This window comes from Podarcis erhardii (genome assembly GCF_964252035.2).
Source record: "Podarcis erhardii genome assembly, chromosome: 5".
In the NCBI taxonomy this organism is placed as follows: Eukaryota; Metazoa; Chordata; class Lepidosauria; order Squamata; family Lacertidae; genus Podarcis; species Podarcis erhardii.
In genome coordinates this window covers 13,045,694-13,063,581 of record NC_138509.1, presented here as the reverse complement: position 1 = coordinate 13,063,581, position 17,888 = coordinate 13,045,694, and the positions used below count along the sequence as shown (strand labels likewise).

Here is a 17,888-nt window from a genome sequence, read left to right as displayed (position 1 = left end):
TGCTGCACCCCATAGTTGAATTCGACTGGATTTAGCCATCCAGGGGTCCTTTACCTCTCATGTCCATTGCCACATCTCAGTCCCTCTTGGCGTTTGGAAAACAAGTAGCCAGGATTCCAGCTTTTCATTGGTTTCCTAACTAAGCCCTAAGGATTTCTTGGAGGCAATGCACAAAACTGTCTTGTGATATCTTACATAAGGCAGATCTTCTTTTATGCCCTGAGCTAATGGCCCATCAGCGCTTTCACCATTTGCCCAATAAATCAATGCCAGCGTTTTGAGATTCTCCTTTGTGGCCACCGACTGAGATGCTATCCTCCCCCCCCCCCTTTTTTAACAGGTGCGCTGTTTAATTTCACAGCTTACAAAGAATAAGAAAGTCTGCCTGCCTCAAAGTATAGATAATGTGGGTGGTGTGGGGGGGGCAGGGGTGAGGGGCTCCTTCCTAAACTCTGCCACGGTGATCAGAGCAATCTCATGATTGCTCAAACAAGTTCATTCAGAGTAGGAAAACTGCTGTCATAACTCAAGTTCAACTTTTGCGGCCTTGTTCCCTCCGAACAGGGCCCACCATGAGATAAGGTGAGGTGACCGCCTTAGGTGGCAGGATCCACAGGGGCAGCAAATCTCAGTGTATATCTTTACCCCCCCCCATTCTTCCTGATGGAACACCCCTTCTTCCCTGACTGGGAGGGAAGTGTCATGTTCTGATTTGCCTCAGGTGCCAAAATGTCTTGTGCGCCTCCTTGACATCAGATGTCAAGGAGATGAGCAACAATGCAACCTTCAGAAGAAATCTGGAGGCAGCCCTGTATGGGGAATGCTTAATTATGTTTTTGTATATGCTGGAAGCTGCCCAGAGTGGCTGGGGCAACCCAGTCAGATGGGCAAGATACAAATAATAAAATAATTATTATCATTATTAGCAGGGCTCCCCCCCCCCCACAGCCAGAACTCACTGCAATTCAGTTCTGGCACCTCTCAGGTGGGTACCATTGCCACTATAAGAGAACAACGAAGGCATTCATGGTGAAGAAGAAGAAGAGTTTGGATTTGATATCCCGCTTTATCACTACCCGAAGGAGTCTCAAAGCGGCTAACATTCTCCATTCCCTTCCTCCCCCACAACAAACACTCTGTGAGGTGAGTGGGGCTGAGAGACTTCAGAGAAGTGTGACTGGCCCAAGGTCACCCAGCAGCTGCATGTGGAGGAGCAGAGACACAAACCCGGTTCCCCAGATTATGAATGTACCGCTCTTAACCAATACACCACACTGCACCTCCTTTTCTAGAAAAATAGCACCCACACCATGTATCATGGAGGCCCTCTTAATACCGCTATGCTGTCTAAGTCTGCTCTCATACTATGACTCTCAGCCTTTAACCTTGTCCTGGAAGACTCTTCTTCTCCTGACCCACCCACCCTGATCACTCAAGCTTCTAGCACCTCCCAGCTCGTCCCTTCAGCAGACTGCTCTTGGATACCCCACTATCAGGATCTGGAATCTAAGCTATTAGTGAAATCATCAGTATAGGCACGATAACCAAGGTCCATGAGGAATGTTATTGTGCCAACCTGTTTGGCACAAATATAACAGGCAAAGGAGGCAGAGAGACTCTATGTACCTGGCGGTTATGTGTATTGGACAGCCTTCAGTCACCAGCAAAACCATTTGCTCTCCACGTTGTAAAACTTAAGAGAATGGCGAAGACCGCAGCCATTTCCACGCCATCACTGATTTTGGGTGGGATTCAACTGCATACCAGCAAAGTCAGATTCCACAACAAACCCACCTCCCAAGGAAACCAGACTTTTTGCAGACCTTTTTGTGGACCGGCGGCAGACCTTGACACCTCAGTTTTCAGTGGTGCCCTGTTTGATGCCAAAATCCAGAACCCCAAAAGTCCTCTGCTGCCACGAGCCAGCTGGTTCGCAAAATAGCGCAGCAGCAGCAGCAGAAGAAGAGTTTGGATTTGATATCCCGCCTTTCACTCCCTTTAAGGAGTCTCAAAGCGGCTAACATTCTCCATTCCCTTCCTCCCCCACAACAAACACTCTGTGAGGTGAGTGGGGCTGAGAGACTTCAGAGAAGTGTGACTGGCCCAAGGTCACCCAGCAGCTGCATGTGGAGGAGCGGAGACCCGAACCCGGTTCACCAGATTACGAGACTACCGCTCTAAACCACTACACCACACTGGCTCTCCTACTGCTTTTTCCTTGAAGTGTACACAGTGGCATAGAGTGGGGGGGAAGGGGGGGCCGGCCGCACCGGGCGCAACATCTGGGGGTTAGGGTTAGGGTGCGCAAATCCATGGGTTAGGGGGCGCAAATCCATGGGTTAGGGGGTGCAAATTACTTGCCCTGCCCCGGGTGCTGACAACCCACGCTACGCCACTGAGTGTACAGTATAATTTAACTTGAAACTGGCATAGCTGAGACCTTACCCTAACACAGAACTGAACCTCAGTGTTTAGCAATATTTCTTCTCTCTCTTCCTGTTCAGCTCTGATCCAGACATTAACTTAACATTATTTAATAACTGGCTCAGTTACTTTGAACATATTTCGATACACATTGTGTGCAGATTGATCCACAGACTGTTCTTTGGTGTCCCACCTTCAGGGTCCGGGATCTAAGTCATCTTCTTCAGGGCCCTCCCTGGGGGGCTCTTGGGCAGGGGGCTCCCACCACTCTTCCTCATCCAGCCATTCCCTGATATTCTCCTTGTGCTGTCACTAGCAGGAAGCAACTTTGACCCTCCTTCTCCTCCTAGGCAGGAGGAGGAGAGGGAGGAGTTGGCTACTGGAGCCATGCTGAGCTCAGCTCCGTGCTTTCTTCTTGTTGTTTAGTCGTTTAGTTGTGTCCGACTCTTCGTGACCCCATGGACCAGAGCACGCCAGGCACTCCTGTCTTCCACTGCCTCCCACAGTTTGGTCAAACTCACGTTCGTAGCTTCACAAACACTATCCAACCATCTCGTCCTCTGTCGTCCTCTTCTCCTTGTGCCCTCCATCTTTCCCAACATCAGGGTCTTTTCCAGGGAGTCTTCTCTTCTCATGAGGTAGCCAAAGTATTGGAGCCTCAGCTTCAGGATCTGTCCTTCCAGTGAGCACTCAGGGCCGATTTCCTTAAGAATGGATAGGTTTGATCTTCTTGCAGTCCATAATTCACCATAATTCAAAAGCATCAATTCTTCGGCGATCAGCCTTCTTTATGGTTCAGCTCTCACTTCCATACATCACTACTGGGAAAACTGTAGCTTTAACTATACGGACCTTTGTCAGCAAGGTGATGTCTCTGCTTTTTAAGATGCTTTCTAGGTTTGTCATTGCTTTTCTCCCAAGAAGCTCCGTGCTTTGCCTCTGTACTTTTTGGACATTGGTGGGGCCAGCCCGCACTCCCAAAATATTGGGGGCCCCCTAAAGGGCTTGTCCCCCAGGAACTGCCACCCTTGATCCTACAATTGGCCTGTGTGTGGATTTTATATGGCCGCCGCCGCTGCTGGTTAGATCCTGTTCCCAGGTTGCCATTTTGAATGCAGGAGTTCTGAAAGGCCCCAGTTCAAAGAGCGGCCTCAGAAAACAAGTCGACGTTTTGATTTACAGACCTCAAACGCTCTTGTCGGCGCAGCTCTATTTAAAAACCAGCACATTTGGGGATCTGCCAGGTGTCACTCACCATTATCGGCAACCCAAGGTGTCCAATGAACACCCGGCCTTTTCTTGCCTCCCTCCTTCCCTGGAAGCCAGGCCAAATCAGCCAATATCTTCGCCGTCTTCTGTCTCCCCACCTCATGCTGGTTTTCATGGCTGTTGTTCACAGCGAGGAAGAGATCCTCCCCTGGGTGTAGCTGTGCTCGCCGAAGAATAGACCTTGCGCTTGTTCCAACAATGGTCTCTGCCTCCATTCTGTACCTGTCACCCAATGAATTGGTATAAAAGAAGGAGGCCGTTCAGCAGCTGAGTGCAGAACAGAACCTATGCTCTCCCTATTGCTGACCTGCCTGTTTTTCTCCTCTGTGTTCCATCGAGCAAACCGGCAACTGAACTAAACAGAAACTTCGGCTCATTTTGCTTCGCCATGAGCTCTTCCCACCTGAACAACCGAGCTGAGAGCCACTTCCAAGCCCGAGAAGAGCACGAACTGGAAACTCTGGGGAATAAGGCATGGGACAACCCTGTTTATAACGGGTCGCCTTCCTCTTCCCTGAAGATCAGGGCCATCTACAATCCCAAATCCATCTTGGAAAATCCCTATGAGAATATTGAGAAGCTGACCGACTCCCTGCCCTACCAGAAGGAGAGAGAGAAAGATGAGATGAGAGTGGGCAGGAAGAAGCCATTCTCTGCGTGCTGCTTCTATATCTGCAAAGGCATCCGAGGTAACAGGGTGGTTGGTGGAAGCGATGGTGAGGCTTGGTTTCTAGGCTCAGGAGAGGGCCAGCGATTCACGGCAACTCCACCTCCATGCAGGAGGGAAGCAGGGAGGGTAACTTTTGCACAGCAATTGCTGCGGAAGGGGTTTGCAGCAAAACAGCTGCGCCTAGCACTTCTCTGTACAGCATCGGCCGTGTTGTTTGATTAACAGGATGAAAAGCAGGGATAGAGAGACAGGAAAGGAGAACAGGGGTTATCTGAAAGCCTTTTCCAGCTGGAGAGCTTGAACTTCAGAGTTCGCAACTGCTGAACTCGTAGAGGGATGCAATGCCAGTGTAATTTCCCTGAGCTCCAAACAGATTACTATTACTACTACTACTACTACTACTACTACTATTATTATTATTATTATTATTATTACTATTACTATTACTATTACTATTACTATTACTATTACTATTACTATTACTATTACTATTATTAATAATTAAATGTAATTACCGGTAATTAAATTTTTACAACACCCTTCATCCGTGGATCACAGGGCAGTTAGACCAAACATCACGTGTAGAAAAATAGGATAATATCGAAGATGTTTACATGACCATGGATAGCCATACAGCTTGGAGCTGGAGTGGCCTTTATACATTTTTACAATGACTTGAGAATGAAATATTTATTTATTGCTGCTCCTGCTGCTTCTTTATAATGGGGTGTTTGTGTTCCGTCCTGAATGTTGATAGAGGATTGTTACAATAACAGGAGAGGTTGGTTAAAAACTTGAAGGTAGGGGGGAACTTTTCGAAAGTTCAATGGAAGTGTTTCTTTGAAACTAAGAGGGATACCTGTATCTCCCCCTCCTCCATAAACACATCCATCACTCTGATCCCACGATCTGCTACATGTGAGGTGGTCACAATGTTGCTGTATTTGCTTCCCCTTTATAAAGTGTAGCTTGACTCACTTCCCTGAGTTTATACTCTCTTGGCAATTTTTTTGTGTGGGGAGGCCCTGTGTATGCACTGTACATTTAAATCGTATTCGGAGCACATTATTTCCCCTCAAAGAATTCTGAGCACTGTGAGTGGTTAAGAGTTTCTGGGGATTTGAACTCGGTGAGAGGTAAATAGGAGTGCCCTAAATTCTTGGAGTGCAAGAATGTGTTTTGAAAGGGATTTAAAGCTGTGTACACAGCCTTTGGTGGGGCTGGGATAATCCAGCCAGATGGGTGGGGTATAAATAATAACATTATTATTATTATTATTATAGGGCGGCTACTCTATGTTTGCTGCTCTGCCAAGACTTGAACTAGCATTGCGGAATCCCTTGTTCATATCCCATGCAGCTATGAAGCTCTTTGGGTAAGCTAATCCTGGGGTCCCCACAGTGGCAGTCGTGGGCATTTGTGGTATGCCCAACAAGATTCCCTAATCCTCCCCATTTCTTTTATTATTTTTCGATCCATCTTGGGTTGCTTGGGTTTGGGGAGATCTCTGTTTCCCCTTTCTTCATGGGGTGGTTCTGAACACCACCAGTTTTTCGTCTGTTAAATGAGCATTGGGTGGTGACTTGGAGTTCCTTAGATTTCCATACATGCCCCTCTCTCCCCCCCCCCCAGGTTAAATAGTGCTGTTTCTCAGCCTTTGCTATCTCACAGAAAGGTAACAGGGGAAGAGAAGTGTACAGTGGTACCTCGGGTTACATATACTTCAGGTTACATACGCTTCAGGTTACAGACTCCACTAACCCAGAAATAGTACCTCGGGTTAATAACTTTGCTTCAGGATGAGAACAGAAAATGTGCTCCGGCGGCGTGGCAGCAGGAGGCCCCATTAGCTAAAGTGGTGCTTCAGGTTAAGAACGGACCTCCAGAACGAATTAAGTACTTAACCCGAGGTACCACTGTATATGCTGCCTTGCACTCCTGGAAGGAAATGCAGGATATAAATGTAATAAAATACATGATCTCTGGAGGGCTCTGCTGGTTTCCCACACTGCTAGGGAAATTGCTTGCTGTGTTGCAAGACTGAGGGGCCTGGGCGATAACACCCTTTGCAGTTATTAGGCAATTTAAAGGCACCCAGAAGCCAGTTTCAGATTTGCCATGGAACGTAGCAAAACAGGGCTGTCTCATGAACCTAGCTAGCATGGGCATAGTGATAACTATCCTTGCCTGTCAGACAGGAGACCGGAGTTCGATTCCCCGATGGGGAGCCATGGACGCGGGTGGCACTGTGGTCTAAACCACTGAACCTCTTGGGCTTGCCAATCAGAAGGTTGGCAGTTCAAATCTGCAGGACGGAGTGAGCTTCTGTTGCTCTGTCCCAGCTCCTCCCAACCTAGCATTTGAAAGCACACCAGTGCAAGTAGATAAATAGGTACCGCTGTGCCACAAAGGTAAACGATGTTTCTGTGCACTCTGGTTTCCATCATGGTGTCCCATTGCGCCAGAAGTGGTTTAGTGTTAGTGGCTAACACCCCAGAGGACAGGATCACACTTCAAAACGACCTTGACAGATTAGAGAACTGGGCCAAAACAAACAAGATGAATTTTAATAGGGAGAAATGTAAAGTATTGCACTTGGGCAAAAAAAACGAGAGGCACAAATACAAGATGGGTGACACCTGGCTTGAGAGCAGTACATGTGAAAAGGATCTAGGAGTCTTGGTTGACCACAAACTTGACATGAGCCAACAGTGTGACGCGGCAGCTAAAAAAGCCAATGCAATTCTGGGCTGCATCAATAGGAGTATTGCATCTAGATCAAGGGAAGTAATAGTGCCACTGTATTCTGCTCTGGTCAGACCTCACCTGGAGTACTGTGTCCAGTTCTGGGCACCACAGTTCAAGAAGGACACTGACAAACTGGAACGTGTCCAGAGGAGGGCAACCAAAATGGTCAAAGGCCTGGAAACGATGCCTTATGAGGAACGGCTAAGGGAGCTGGGCATGTTTAGCCTGGAGAAGAGGAGGTTAAGGGGTGATATGATAGCCATGTTCAAATATATAAAAGGATGTCACATAGAGGAGGGAGAAAGGTTGTTTTCTGCTGCTCCAGAGAAGCGGACACGGAGCAATGGTTCCAAACTACAAGAAAAAAGATTCCACCTAAACATTAGGAAGAACTTCCTGACACTAAGAGCTGTTCGACAGTGGAATTTGCTGCCAAGGAGTGTGGTGGAGTCTCCTTCTTTGGAGGTCTTTAAGCAGAGGCTTGACAACCATATGTCAGGAGTGCTCTGATGGTGTTTCCTGCTTGGCAGGGGGTTGGACTCGATGGCCCTTGTGGTCTCTTCCAACTCTATGATTCTATGATTCTATGATTCTATGATTCTATGATTCTATGATTCTATGATTCTATGATTCTAGTCCTGCTGGCCACATGACCCGAAATGCTGTCTGTGGACAAACACCGGCTCCCTCAACCTGAAAGCGAGATGTGCGCCGCAACCCCAGAATCGCCTTTGACTGGACTTAACCATCCAGGGGTCCTTTACCTTTATCTTTACCTTTACCTAGAAGAAGTTACCTTTATCTGAAGAAGTGTGCATGCACACGAAAGCTCATACCAAGAACTAACTTAGTTGGTCTTTAAGGTGCTACTGGAAGGAATTTTTTTATTTTGTTTTACCTAGAAGAGTTGGTCATGGAACCAGCAAGGGGTGGTGACGCTGAAGTTAGTTTTAAGTGCCACCCAAAACTAACTGGGAACCACAGTGCTGTCAGATTCAGGGGTACAGCATGGGGAGTACCGGGGGGCCGTGCCCCAGGCACACAATTTTTGAGGGGGTGCAAAGCAGGCACCCCCATGCAGGTGATCCCAGGCCTGGTGCTCCTCTCTGTCCGTCAAGGGCCATGTTGGGCAGCTGCGCTCCTTCCTGCAAGAGCAGGAAGGGGGCTCAGCGTGGCCCCACTTTGCTCCAGTGGAGTTGGGGCCACTCTGGTGGCAAAGGTTGGGCTGAGACCCCCCATGCCAGGTGCACATGCATGCCCACCCCGAGCGCCAAAAATTGATGCTACGCAGCTGATTAGATTCAATATATACAGTGGTACCTCTGGTTACGTACTTAATTCGTTCCGGAGGTCTGTTCTTAACCTGAAACTGTTCTTAACCTGAAGCACCACTTTAGCTAATGGGGCCTCCTGCTGCCGCCGCGCAATTTCTGTTCTCATCCTGAAGCAAAGTTCTTAACCCGAGGTACTATTGCGTGGACAGGCGGAGTCCCCAGATCCCGAGTGGTCCCCCCCGTCATGTGAAATAACGACTCTAGACAACGTGCTATGGGATTAAATTGGCCACAACTTTATTAAATTTCAAATGTGGGTAGACCTTGGCTCAGGCATTGGGCGTTCTCCCTCCCTAGTCCCCAGCCGGGGACCTAGGGAGCATCAGGGTTATCCAGTGTGTGTGGGGGGGATGGGCCGGCTCTGGAGAACATATGTTCAAGCAGAGATAGCCACCCCCGTTACGCCGCCACAGGGGAGAGCAATGACGACCTTTCGGCGTACGGTCAAAGCCTCCCTTCAAAAACCCCTTTAACGGGGAACCCTGGTATCGCCGCCGCAAAGAGGAAGATGGACTAAAGGATTGCGCCCAAGGCCTGATACCGCCAAAGTTGTGACGTTTTGCTACGGGAAAGGCGAAACCTGCCAATGCAGGGAAATTCCTTTCCGGCCCTTTAACAGCGACCTTATCGTAGCAGCGCCCGCATACCTGTGGAGACAGGTTAACCTGCAAAACCTATGAAGAAAAGTTAACCTGCAAAAGAAGACATTAACTGAGGGTGGATAGGGTGGGAGAAGCTCTGGAGCCAAGTGAGGATTACCAATTAAGATCTACCCTCTATTGTGTGGGCAGGTAATCCCTCCCCCTACCTGGCCTGGTTTCCCTGGCTACACTTCCCCCAGGTGGGATTGGACAACTCACTGGGGTAGGCGGGGACCTCCAGGTATCCCACCTGAGGGAAGGCAAAGCCTATGTTGATGGGGCCACTCCAGATCCAGGGCTGCGCGCGTCCACGCAAAGGGCGCCCCCCGTTTTTTAAGTGGGGAGCGGTCATTTCTGGGTTAGCGGAGTCGGTAACCTGAAGGGTATGTAACCTGAGGTACCACTGTATATAAAACGGACCCAACAGTCACATTTGTCTTCAAAGATGAAACATCCCAAAAGTGGGGCGGGGACGCACTGGCGGAGGAACTGGAGTGTGGAGGGAGCGGACCACAGCTGTCAACCTTCCCGTTTTTTGCGGGAAATTCCCTTATTCCAGTGCTGTTTCCCACTGCTTCCCGCTGCTATCCTGGATTGTTAGATATCCCGTAGATTGTCCTTGGGACAGGTGAGGCTGCTGAGCCCTTATTTTCAAGGCTGCTGATCCCTTATTTTCAAATCTGAAAGTTGACAGCTATGGAGCGGACTGCCCCAGGCACCACTATTCCAGTAGGGTGGGTGCCATCGTGGTGCCCCCCCGACACGCACTGCGTACCCCTCCCCCAGGCGTGCCAAGTGCCACGCCCCCACAGGCAGCGTGTCACACCCCCAGAATGCATACCACGCCCCTGGAATAAGCGCCATGCCCCCGGGGCATGCGTCATGCCCTTGGGGGCACCAGCCACGCCCCTGCCTGCTCTCCACCCCTGGTAGCAGAGCATGCAGCTTCACCACTGGTGGGGGGGGAGGGTTAAAAAAAAGGAAGCAGAAATGCAAAAGGGAAGAGTCTCCCTAAAGTGCTCAGGAGATTTTTTAAAACCACAATATCAAAAGCTTGAATGTACACCAAAGATGAAAGAAGCTACCCCCAAGGCCAAGAGGATACTAAAAATGAACTGGAGGAGCATGTTGCTCAAAACACAAATATCAGCATCATCAACAAACATTTAATATACTCATAGCAGGAGACTGGCAGGGCTCCCCCCCCCCAGTTCCAGCACCTCTCAGGTGGGCGCCATTGCCATTACAGTATAAGAGAACAAGGGACATGTTCATGGTGAGTTCCGGCACCTCTTTTTCTTGAAACTGGCTAGGAGGCAATTGGTCCTTTGAAGATGAGGGAGTCAAAGGTGTGCTCAAGGTGGATAAAGAGATTGCAGAGTGGCTGAGATGAGAAGCAGAAGTTCAGGCTCTGCCCTGGGTCCATTGGCTCACCTGCGCAGCGTCCAATGAGATCAGCAATAGGGCACGCAGTCTTGTCAAATGCACCTTGCGATATGATGCAGGCTCCCTTCTAGACCCAAAGCCCATTACCAATTCTGTGCTATCGCTATGTCAAATTCTGGTTAAATGGCAAATGTGCCGCTAAGGACTGTTTGGGCAGATTTTGTGTTTGCTTCCGATGCAACAACTCTTACATGCCTGGTCCTGCCCAGAGATTTCAGCTGCTAAGCTGCTGGCTGGTTGGGTTGTGATGTGTCTTATCAGTGTAGCCAAATCCCCCTGCTCTGAATAGACATAGCTTAGATAAGAGAAATCACCTTGCCAACAAAGGTCCGTATACTAAAAGCTATGGTTTTCCCAGTAGTGATGTATGGAAGTGAGAGCTGGACAATAAAGAAGGCTGATCGCCGAAGAATTGATGCTTTTGAATTAAGGTGCTGGAGGAGACTCTTGAGAGTCCCATGGAAGAAGATCAAACCTCTCCACCATTCTGAAGGAAATCAGTCCTGAGTGCTCACTGGAAGGACAGATCCTGAAGCTGAGGCTCCAATACTTTGGCCACCTCATGAGAAGAGAAGACTCCCTGGAAAAGACCCTGATGTTGGGAAAGATGGAGGGCACAAGGAGAAGAGGACGACAGAGGACGAGATGGTTGGACAGTGTTCTTGAAGCTATGAACATGAGTTTGACCAAACTGCGGAGTGCCTGGCGTGCTCTGGTCCATGGGGTCATGAAGAGTCGGACACGACTAAATGACTAAACAACAAAGATAAGAGAGGGCCAATGGTAGACCCTTGAGTTTAAATGCAGGAATCCAAATCATCATCATCATCAACAACAACAATAACAACATATTATTATTATTATTATTATTATTATTATTATTATTATTATTATTATTTATACCCCACCCATCTGGCTGGTTTTCCCCAGGCACTCTGGGCAGCTTCCAACAAAATATTAAAAATACAACAAAACACCAAACATTTAAAATTTTCCCTAAACAGGGCTGCCTTCAGATGTCTTCTCAAAGTCAGATAGTTGCTTATTTCCTTGACATTTGATGGGAGGGCTTTCCACAGGGCAGGTGCCGCTACTGAGAAGGCCCTCTGCCTGGTTCCCTGTAACTTCACTTCAAATGAAGCCATTAGAGGCCTGGGATTAACTAATTTGTGGATAAACTGAAGAGCCAGAAGAAAATATCCCCCAGCCCACACTGAACAGCTATTAAAAAAACACACACCATTCTGTAACATTTCAAATTTAATTTCTGAGTGGAAAAGTTTGAGTTTTGAACTTGGTTTTTGAATGTTACATCAACTGTACTGTAAAACTGGAGTGCTTTGTGTTTGTTGACTTAACAGTGCTGTTGTACTGTAAAAGAAAGAAAAGAGAAAAGAAACCAGTTAAAGTCCTTCCCATGGTGGTGGTTGTTTAATAGTTTTGTCCAACTCTTCGTGACCCCACGAACCAGAGCACGCCAGGCACTCCACTGCCTCCCGCAGTTTGGTCAAACTCATGTTAGTAGCTTCGAGAACACTATCCAGCCATCTCGTCCTCTGTTGTCCCCTTCTCCTTGTGCCCTCCATCTTTCCCAACATCAGGGTCTTTTCCAGGGAGCCTTCTCTTCTCATGAGGTGACCAAAGTACAGTGGTACCTCTGGTTAAGAACTTAATTTGTTCCGAAGGTCCGTTCTAAACCTGAAACTCTTCTTAACCTGAGGTATCACATTAGCTAATGGGGACTCCCGCTGCTGCCACGAGATTTTTGTTCTCATCCTGAAGCAAAGTTCTTAACCTGAGGTACTATTTCTGGGTTAGTGGACTCTGTAACCTGATGTGTCTGTAACCTGAAGCATCTGTAACCTGGGGTACCACTGTATTACTACACTTGGTACTACACTTGATCTTAGCCAAAAGGCCAAGAAGTGATGTACCACTGTATTGGAGCCTCAGCTTCAGGATCTGTCCTTCCAGTGAGCACTCAGGGCTGATTTCCTTCAGAATGGAGAGGTTTGATCTTCTTGCAGTCCATGGGACTCTCAAGAATCTCCTCCAGCACCATAATTCAATCCTTCATGGATCACTGCCTTGCCATGGCAAAGAGGCTTGAATAACTCAGAGAACCTATGAGCTATGCCGTGCAGGGCCACCCAAGATGGTCAGGTCATAGTGGAGAGTTTTCACTAAACGTGATCCACCTGGAGAAGGAACCGGCAATCCACTGCCATATCCCTGCCAAGAAAACTCCCTTCCATGGAGAACAGCACAATTCCACAAGTTATTTACCAGTCATGAATAAGAAGTTCCTACTCAGAGGCAAAATCACTCTGAAAAGTTTTCATAGCTTTTTGGCAGCCTGTACAGCTATTCCAGATGTAGTTTATTAATGCTTGGGCCAGAAGCCATTCACATATAAGATAAATAAATACAGTACAAATCCCAAGAGTATAGATACTGCATAAAACCACCTTGCCGCCTAGTAAAGGTAAAGGGATCTCTGACCATTAGGTCCAGTCGTGGCCAACTCTGGGGTTGTGGTGCTCATCTCGCTTTATTGGCTGAGGGAGCCAGCGTACAGCTTCTGGGGTCAATGTGGCCAGCATGACTAAGCCGCTTCTGGCGAACCAGAGCAGCGCACGGAAACACTGTTTACCTTACCACCGAAGCGGTACCTATTGATCTACTTGCACTTTGACGTGCTTTCGAACTGCTAGATTGGCAGGAGCAGGGACCGAGCAACGGGAGCTCACCCCGTTCACGGGGATTCAAACCGCTGACCTTCTGACTGGCAAGTTCTAGGCTCTGTGGTTTAACCCACAGCGCCACCCGCGTCCCTTACCTTGCCGCCTAGATTCATACATAAAACCTACATCTTTGTAATACTACACAAGTCACATGTAACATCTATAAAATGTATTGAAAGGGTAAAATTTAATACAAATAAAAAAGATTAATTATGAACAGATATTGAGGTTAAATAGGAGCTTCCCCACAGCAGCTGACTGCAAACTCCTCGATAACTCTTGCCCAGATTTTTATTGCTGCTAGGGCAAAAAGAGAAACCTTGTGGGTTACCCTGCAATCAGTGTCTGACAGGAGGTAGGAAATCTTTTCTGGAATGGTCTTGGAATATAGATGAGGCAGAACAGATCCCAGAAATTTGGTTCTTGGTTCAGAGTAAAGTGAACCAAAGAACAAATAGTGAGGCAGATCCTGAGAATATCTGCCATCGATCCTAGCTGTGGACATCATTTGGAAACAAAAGGCTGCAAATGCTTTGGAAATGTATGGCGGGGGTGGGGGTGGGGATCGTGCCTGGAAAAAGATGGGAGGACAATGCAGAAAAAGCCGAAAAAGTCAGCTAGATTCTCTGTAACCTTGAGAGAACAAGGGGTGACAATGGAAGCTACTGTAGCAGATGCTGTCAGCTCTATATTGTGACATGGCGCCACTATCACTGAGCAGTGTAAGATTTCAGGGTCCAGGGTTCGTGCTTCCTTTGGAAATAAGGCACAGCAGATACGATGGTGTCTTTACAATATGGGGTTTATTTCTACATATATACAACCTGGGCTTATGATGGAAGGGCTTCCAGCATTACAGTCCAAGAGGGTCCTGTTTCTCCCGTAGCTGCCTTCGATTCAAACTATCAGCCCAAATGGTGCTCTGATCACCACCGCCTTCAGCTCGACGTGTTTAACAGGCTGAAACGATTTTCCCTCCTGCTCACATCAAGCAAAAACTGCCAAACTGAAACACTGCTACTGGCCTTTGTTATTTTAGCTAGCCCAGAGCTCTGGGTCCAAGGGAGAGTCTTTTCCTTGTGGGTGATTTCGTTGATTTCCTTCTCAATTTTGCTAGGCTCTAAAATGCAACAAGCGAACCAAGCTACTTTACATGGTCACAGTAAGCATCAGAGAAAGCTGGCAATGTCCCCTGTCTTGGCCAGGAAGGGCAGGATTAAGACAGGCCCAATAAACAACCTTCAAGACATCTTGGAACAAATTGCTCAGTACTGAGCCAGGCACTAAGAAACAGGTCACAAGGCAGACTGTAAACTGCATGCCTCCGTTTCACAGAACTAAGAAACTTCCAAAGCTTGACACAGGCTATGTCCTAGTCTTCATTAAGACGATAAATGAGCCATTGATAAAACCTTAGCCTAGCGCTGGTTGGAGCTGGAGTCCCATGTGACCAGGAGAGCACCTAGTGTATTGTAGTGTAGTGGTTAGAGTGCTTGCCTAGGACCTGGGAAGAGCAGGGTTCAAATCCCCACTCAGCCATGAAATTCACTGGGTGGCCTTGGGCCAGTCACAGTCTCTGAGCCTAACCTGTCTCACACAGATCTTATGAGGATAAAATGGGAAGGAAGAAACTATGTATGCTATGTATGAGATGGATGTGATAGACAGATAATAATTGTATTGTTTCTATGGTACCCATCTGACTGGGTTGCCTCAACTACTCTGGGCGGCTCCCATTAGTCCTTGTGGCTTGAACACTGCAGCTCCAGGTTAGATGTGACTGATTATCAGTACAGATTATATTAGACTCGGAGCCGTCTTTCCCATAGGGCTTAGTGGTGCGTCACGCCAGGGTGCCAGCCTCTCAGGGGCGCCCCAGCGAGTTGGGTTCAAAGACATCCACCCTCCCTGGTCGTATTCAATATAAGGATGGAGACTCTCAGCTTGAATAGAACCATCGGTCTTTGGATTTCTCTTGATCATCCCCAAAAGCAGAACTGAACTTGGTTTTCTAGGAAGGTGTCAGAGCCATTCCATTCCACTGCCCAGAAATGTTTTTCTTTCAAAGTAGGCTTCACCTGTAAATTACAAAGCAATTTCAGGGCATGACTCCAGTTCCCTTGGCTCGAGGAATGACCTCTGGCTGACACTTGTGCTCTTACTGAAACAGTGGTTGTGGATTCCCTGAAACACAGAGAGATGGCACAGAAAACGTTGCTCCAACGTTCGTCCTCTGTTACAGATAGGTAGCTGTGTTGGTCTGCCATAGTCAAAACAAAATAAAAAAATTCCTTCCAGTAGCACCTTAAAGACCAACTAAGTTAGTTCTTGGTATGAGCTTTCATGTGGTATGAGCTTTCGGTATCTGAAGAAGTGTGCATGCACACGAAAGCTCATACCAAGAACTAACTTAGTTGGTCTTTAAGGTGCTACTGGAAGGAATTTTTTTATTTTGTTCGTCCTCTGGTTACTGGAGCGTTGTCCAACCTGGGGAAAAGTGGCAATTCGGGTGCCACAGGGTTCTGTCCTGGGCCCATTGTTGTTCAGTGTCTTTGTAAAAAAAAAACTTCGAGGAAGGAACTGAGGGAGTGCTCATCAAATTTCATCCGAATTATAGTCCTCCAATATATCCAAAGTCTTCGGAACATTGCAAGTGTTATTCAAAGGCTGCCAAAGTGTTTACAGTGTTCTTTTAAACACAATCTATATTTGTCTCATTCTCGATTGAAGTTTTGATTCTCTTGATTTCTGATTCTTCCAGTCAATCTGGCCATCTCTGTGTAGTCCAATAATTTCATCTGCCAGTTTGCCATTGTCGGCCTCTTGTCCTCTTTCCATCACTGAGCTAACAGCATCCTTGCAGCTGTAGCCGCATACATGAACAGTCTTCTCAAATCCTTCGGTATATCTACACCTAAAATTCCTAAAAGAAAGGCTTCTGGTCTTTTGGCAAAGGTTATTTTAAACTTTTTTTTTAATTCATTGTATGTCATTTCCCAGAATCCCTTTATCTTTTTACAGTTCCACCACATATGATAAAAGGTGCCCTTAAAGAGGACAATTTTCATTGGGTTGTAATGAACGCCTCACCCAGTTGCTGTTAGCACCACATTTTACTAATAAACACACACACACACACACACACACACACACACACTCTGATTAAAAGTTACCACAGTTTTTTCAGCATACCTCTGGCCACAGGGAAGACAAAAACTTTGAAACAAAATTAGGTCAGGGACTAAGGTAAAGGTAAAGGGACCCCTGATCATTAGGTCCAGTCATGATCGACTCTGGGGTTGCGGCGCTCATCTTGCTTTACTGGCCGAGGGAGCCGGTGTACAGCTTCCGGGTCATGTGGCCAGCATGACTAAACCGCTTCTGGCGAACCAGAGCAATGCACAGAAACGCCGTTTACCTTCCTGCCAGAGCCGTACCTATTTATCTACTTGCACTTTGACGTGCTTTCGAACTGCTAGGTTGGCAGGAGCAGGGACTGAGCAACAGGAGCTCAGCCCGTTGTGGGAACCTTCTGATCGGCAAGTCCTAGGCTCTGTGGTTTAACCCACAGCGCCACCCACGTCCCTTTAAGGTCAGGGACTGTTCGGCTGCAAACCCCATATATACATACACACTTTATTGGAAGTGAATGCTACTTTGCACAGCGAAACTTAACTTCTGACTAAACATGCACAAGGTCGGCTTGCATGCTATACTAATATCTCCTCCTTCATTTTGTAAAACCGTTTAGTAACAACAAGCTAGTAGACTTGTTGTTTAGCTTTCGGAAACTCGAGCTCACTTTGCCTCAGATAGGTGACGTAATCTGGAATGTTTCCTAGAAATACATCCCTGGGCATAGGTGTGTAGAAAACGAAACTGTAACGTATTATTAACCTTTGCAGACCATTCCATGCATCTTGCTTTTATTTGTAAGCCGCCCTGAGTCTCTGTCAAGGGAAATTAATATTATAGGTAAATGAATAAATAATACAGAATTGTCAAATTGTAGAGTTGGAAGGGACTACAAGGGCCATCCAGTCAAACCCCCTGAAATGCAGGAATCTTTTGCCTACGTGGAACTTGAACCCATGATCTTGATATTGTCTCTCTTTTTAAAAAATAATTTTTATTGGAATTTTATTTACAACATAACATAAAAACCGCGCCCCCCAATACACAACCCACCCTCATTAAACGGGAACATAACATACAGTGAGCATAACAAACACAGTACAAACAATGAAATAAAAGACTTCCTTTATCATGTATCTGGCCTCCTTATTTACTTCTTATAAACTGTTTCCTTTATGAATAATTATTAAGATTTTTCTAATTGTAACTTAAATACAGTGGTACCTTCAGGTTACAGACTCCGCTAACCCAGAAATATTACCTCGGGTTAAGAACTTTGCTTCAGATGAGAACAGAAATCGTGTGGCGACAGCAGGAGGCCCCATTAGCTAAAGTGGTTAAGAACAGTTTCAGGTTAAGAACGGACCTCCGGAACGAATTAAGTACTTAACCCGAGGTATCCACAAAGTCTCCTGCAGACATTAATCAAAACAAGTCCAGGGCACTGTTTTGTGAAGTATTCTCTGCATTTCCCCCA

The 17,888-nt window shown here is 47.1% G+C and overlaps 1 protein-coding gene across 1 annotated transcript in view; it reads left to right on the top strand.

Annotated features, from left to right (window-relative positions):
* The first annotated feature begins 3,816 nt into the window (after window positions 1-3,816).
* Window positions 3,817-17,888, top strand: part of PKD2L1 (polycystin 2 like 1, transient receptor potential cation channel) — a 50,951-nt gene continuing 36,879 nt past the window's right edge. Inside the window, exon 1 of the mRNA XM_081864268.1 lies at window positions 3,817-4,382. Within this exon, the coding sequence (XP_081720394.1) occupies window positions 4,082-4,382 (301 nt within the window). The 5' untranslated portion in view covers window positions 3,817-4,081. The remainder of the gene's footprint in view (window positions 4,383-17,888) is intronic.